The sequence below is a fragment of the Gobius niger genome, assembly GCF_951799975.1.
Source record: "Gobius niger genome assembly, chromosome: 9".
NCBI lineage: Eukaryota > Metazoa > Chordata > Actinopteri > Gobiiformes > Gobiidae > Gobius > Gobius niger.
Genome location: NC_136860.1, coordinates 1,808,022 through 1,813,070, shown reverse-complemented (window position 1 = coordinate 1,813,070; position 5,049 = coordinate 1,808,022). Strand labels below are relative to the sequence as shown.

Below are 5,049 nucleotides of genomic sequence, written 5' to 3'. Positions count from 1 at the left end.
GAGGCGGGACCGGTGGCCCTAGAGCCAGTGGCCCCTCTGTGCTCTTCCAGGATGGACATATGGCCAGTCCGCCCCCGCCCACCGACCTGAAGAGGGGAAGGAGAACCATGGCCTCGGATTTGGAGGAGCTGATCCTCACACTCGGCTGCAAACCGGCCCAGAGCAGCTGAAGGTCCAGCAGAACAACACCGTCCGCAAACAGCAGAGGCGAGATCCTGAGGTTCTCAAACAGGACGCCCTGAGGAGAACACGCACCGGGAACAGGTCTGACTCACTGTAATGAAGCTCCTGCTGCTCATACAGGGAGGTAACGGATGTAAAGGATCTGGGGAAACAGGGTGCGTTTTCCTTTTGGAGATTTCTCGTCTAAAGACCACAGTCTGGATATCGACCCCTTTCCTTCTCAGGCGGCTCTCGTGTTGTTTCAGGCCGATGCAGAGGATCTGATCCGGGGTCAGTGAGGAGATGATCCAGGGTCAGTGAGGAGATGATCCGGGGTCAGTGAGGAGATGATCCGGGGTCAGTCTGCAGGAGGAAGCGTCCGAGTCTCTGTGGACGTCTCCTTCTCCACAAACCTACGGAAAAACTCCAGTGAGCGGAGCAAAGGGAGGGACAGGAAACAGGCTCAGTCCACACGGTCCTCACTGGGGGGCGGGGTCACAGTGAGGTCACAGTGAGGTCACGGTGAGGTCAGAGGTTTATGTTTTCAGAGAGTTCGTTCACACTGAGGTTTGAAGGAGAGTGTTGTGGTGGTCGGTCGCTACAACAAGAGCCTGGGTCATTCCTGCACCTTCACAAACACGACCACGGACGTCTACATGGCTTTAACGTTCGTGTTTCCTCCAGGTGAAGTATCTCCAGGGGAAGTATCTCCAGGTGAAGTATATGTTTCTCCAGGTGAAGTATCTCCAGGTGAAGTATATGTTTCTCCAGGTAAAGTATATATTTCTCCAGGTGAAGTATATGTTTCTCCAGGTGAAGTATATATTTCTCCAGGTGAAGTATATGTTTCTCCAGGTGAAGTATATATTTCTCCAGGTGAAGTATATGTTTCTCCAGGTGAAGTATATGTTTCAGGTGAAGTATATATTTCAGGTGAAGTACATATTTCAGGTGAAGTATAGATGTCTCTGTGGTCCACCGGAGCAGCTGCAGAGCGTCTGATCTTTCCATGAACTTGGTCTTTACGTGGAGACGGCGCCGGCTCCACTATCTGCACTTAAACAAACTCCCGTGTTGTCAGAGTCAGGCCGTACCAGGAGGAACACGTGAAGTCACGTTTGTGCTGGATCCTGAGCTCCGGTCAGGAGGAACACGTGAGGTCACGTATGGTCTGTCTGGTCTTTGTGGAAGAGCTCGGTCACTTCTGACTTCACCCCGTTTGGAGCCATAGGAATACACTGGGAGAGGCCAAATGCAAACAACATCTTTGTGTGACTGAGCACACACAAAGACCAGACAGGTACACATCAACTCGTCTAAGCTCAGGTAAGAACAGATCTCAGTATGGAAAATGGTGGCCTGTTCCTTTAACAACTGTTTTAAGGTAAAGTAATCTTGTATGTAAACTTCTGACTTTATAAAAAGTAACAAAAACATTTCTTAAAAATTCTATCTCACATTCTTCTGACATTTGACAAATAAAAATATTTTTTTAAATTCTAGTTGACCTAAAAATGCTTAAGTTAATTCTGGTTTCATTTCAGACAGTGAGGGAAAAAAATGCAAATGTGTCTTTTATAAAGTGTATGTAAACACAAAAAAACATTATTTCACGATATTAAGTGAGGCAATTTCCATCTCACAACATCCTAAAGTCATTATCGGACTGATCCAGACATCCAAAAACAAAGAACAGAACTTTTTGATTTTTGATAAACATGCCCTAATTTAGTTGAATTTTAGTCTTGTTTTTGTCCTGATGTCCTCTTTTTTAACCCCTTAACTCCCACCTGAACCAAGCACATTTTCTCCAGTTTGGCTTTACCCCAATCCAAAAGCTTCTGGAAAAAATGTGAGAAAATAGCGACAGAACTGAGACGAAAACAATGATAACAAAAAACGGACAAAAAATGGACAAGAAAATTGACAAAAAGACAAAAAAATGACGAAAAGTGACAAAAAAATTACAAAAAAGTTACAAAAATTAGTTGAAAACCCCTCAAAAAATGATGGGAAAAAAATCTGATGACGTGAGGAAAAAGATCCTTTTAGATGAGTTTTGTAGGTCTTAGCTTTCAAATGAGGCGTCACACTGGCCTACAGGATTTGGGTAAAGCTGAACTGGAGAAAATGCTCTCGGTTCAGGCGGGAGGTAAGAGGTTAACCTAAGATCTGTTTAGATGAGTTTTGTAAGTCTTAGCTTTCAAATGAGGTGTTACACTGGCTCGGTTCAGGCGGGGTCAGAGGTTCAGGCGGGGGTCAGAGGTTCAGGCGGGGTCAGAGGTTCAGGCGGGGGTCAGAGGTTCAGGCGGGGGTCAGAGGTTCAGGCGGGGGTCAGAGGTTCAGGCGGGGGTCAGAGGTTCAGGCGGGGGTCAGAGGTTCAAGCGGGGTCAGAGGTCAGGCGGGGGTCAGAGGTTCAGGCGGGGGTCAGAGGTCAGGACGAGGCCCGTGTTTACGACTGTACTGAGCGAGTTCTGAGTGTGAGTCTGATCTGAATGTTCCGCTCGCCGTAAACACGTCTAAACTGGGCATAAAGACGCTCTGTGCTGAGGAGCCGGAGAGGAGCCCATACTGGACTGTGTTTTCACTCTCGCTGTCCTTCCTCCTCCACCCAGATCTGCTCTATCTGAGAGGAAAGACAAACCTCAGGGACGGAGACACGTGGACCAGGCTGAAACAATAGAAGAGACAGAGGGAGGTGGAAATGACAGAGGAGCACGAGCCAAGTCAGAGGTCCTGGGAATGAACCAAGCAGATCTGTCCTCCCCCAGATCTGTCCTCCTCCAGATCTGTCCTCTCCCAGATCTGTCCTCCCCCAGATCTGTCCTCCCCCAGATCTGTCCTCTCCCAGATCTGTCCCTCTCCCAGATCTGTCCTCTCTCAGATCTGTCCTCCCCCAGATCTGTCCTCCCCCAGATCTGTCCTCCCCCAGATCTGTCCTCCCCCAGATCTGTCCTCCTTCAGATCTGTCCTCCCCCAGATCTGTCCCCCCCCAGATCTGTCCTCCCCCAGATCTGTCCTCCCCCAGATCTGTCCTCTCCCAGATCTGTCCTCCCCCAGATCTGTCCTCCTTCAGATCTGTCCTCTCTCAGATCTGTCCTCCTTCAGATCTGTCCTCCTTCAGATCTGTCCTCCCTCAGATCTGTCCTCTCCCAGATCTGTCCTCCCCCAGATCTGTCCTCTCCCAGATCTGTCCTCTCTCAGATCTGTCCTCTCTCAGATCTGTCCTCCCCCAGATCTGTCCTCTCCCAGATCTGTCCTCTCTCAGATCTGTCCTCCCCCAGATCTGTCCTCTCCCAGATCTGTCCTCTCCCAGATCTGTCCTCTCTCCCCCAGATCTGTCCTCTCCCAGATCTGTCCTCTCCCAGATCTGTCCTCTCTCAGATCTGTCCTCTCCCAGATCTGTCCTCCCCCAGATCTGTCCTCCCCCCAGATCTGTCCTCCCCCAGATCTGTCCTCCCCCAGATCTGTCCTCCCCCAGATCTGTCCTCCCCCCAGATCTGTCCTCCCCCAGATCTGTCCTCCCCCAGATCTGTCCTCTCTCAGATCTGTCCTCCCCCAGATCTGTCCTCTCTCAGATCTGTCCTCTCCCAGATCTGTCCTCCCCCAGATCTGTCCTCCCCCCAGATCTGTCCTCCCCCAGATCTGTCCTCCCCCAGATCTGTCCTCTCTCAGATCTGTCCTCCCCCAGATCTGTCCTCTCTCAGATCTGTCCTCCCCCAGATCTGTCCTCTCCCAGATCTGTCCTCTCCCAGATCTGTCCTCCTCTCCCAGATCTGTCCTCCCCCAGATCTGTCCTCTCCCAGATCTGTCCTCCCCCAGATCTGTCCTCTCCCAGATCTGTCCTCTCCCAGATCTGTCCTCCTCCCCCAGATCTGTCCTCTCCCAGATCTGTCCCTCCCCCAGATCTGTCCTCTCCCAGATCTGTCCTCTCCCAGATCTGTCCTCCCCCAGATCTGTCCTCTCCCAGATCTGTCCTCCCCCAGATCTGTCCTCTCCCAGATCTGTCCTCTCTCAGATCTGTCCTCCCCCAGATCTGTCCTCTCCCAGATCTGTCCTCCCCCAGATCTGTCCTCTCCCAGATCTGTCCTCTCCCAGATCTGTCCTCCCCCAGATCTGTCCTCTCCCAGATCTGTCCTCCCCCAGATCTGTCCTCTCCCAGATCTGTCCTCTCCCAGATCTGTCCTCCTCCCCCAGATCTGTCCTCCCCCAGATCTGTCCTCCCCCAGATCTGTCCTCCCCCAGATCTGTCCTCTCTCTCCCAGATCTGTCCTCTCTCAGATCTGTCCTCTCTCAGATCTGTCCTCTCTCAGATCTGTCCTCTCTCAGATCTGTCCTCTCCCAGATCTGTCCTCTCCCAGATCTGTCCTCCCCCAGATCTGTCCTCTCTCTCTCAGATCTGTCCTCTCCCAGATCTGTCCTCTCCCAGATCTGTCCTCCTCCAACAGATCTGTCCTCCCCCAGATCTGTCCTCCCCCAGATCTGTCCTCCCCCAGATCTGTCCTCTCCCAGATCTGTCCTCTCCCAGATCTGTCCTCCCCCAGATCTGTCCTCTCCCAGATCTGTCCTCCCAGATCTGTCCTCTCCCAGATCTGTCCTCCCCCAGATCTGTCCTTCCCCAGATCTGTCCTCTCCCAGATCTGTCCTCTCCCAGATCTGTCCTCTCCCAGATCTGTCCTCCCCCAGATCTGTCCTCCCCAGATCTGTCCTCTCCCAGATCTGTCCTCCCCCAGATCTGTCCTCCCCCAGATCTGTCCTCCCCCAGATCTGTCCTCTCCCAGATCTGTCCTCCCCCAGATCTGTCCTCCCCCCAGATCTGTCCTCTCCCAGATCTGTCCTCCCCCAGATCTGTCCTCCCCCAGATCTGTCCTCTCCCAGATCTGTCCT

At 52.0% G+C, this 5,049-nt stretch overlaps 1 protein-coding gene across 1 annotated transcript in view; it reads left to right on the top strand.

Moving 5' to 3' along the window:
- Positions 1-509: 509 nt before the first annotated feature.
- cavin2a (caveolae associated protein 2a) overlaps positions 510-5,049 on the top strand; it is a gene marked incomplete at its 5' end in the record, with an annotated part of 50,697 nt that continues 46,157 nt past the window's right edge. Inside the window, 2 exons of the mRNA XM_079563595.1 lie at positions 510-662; positions 847-933. Coding sequence (XP_079419721.1) covers positions 510-662; positions 847-933 — 240 coding nt within the window. The remainder of the gene's footprint in view (positions 663-846; positions 934-5,049) is intronic.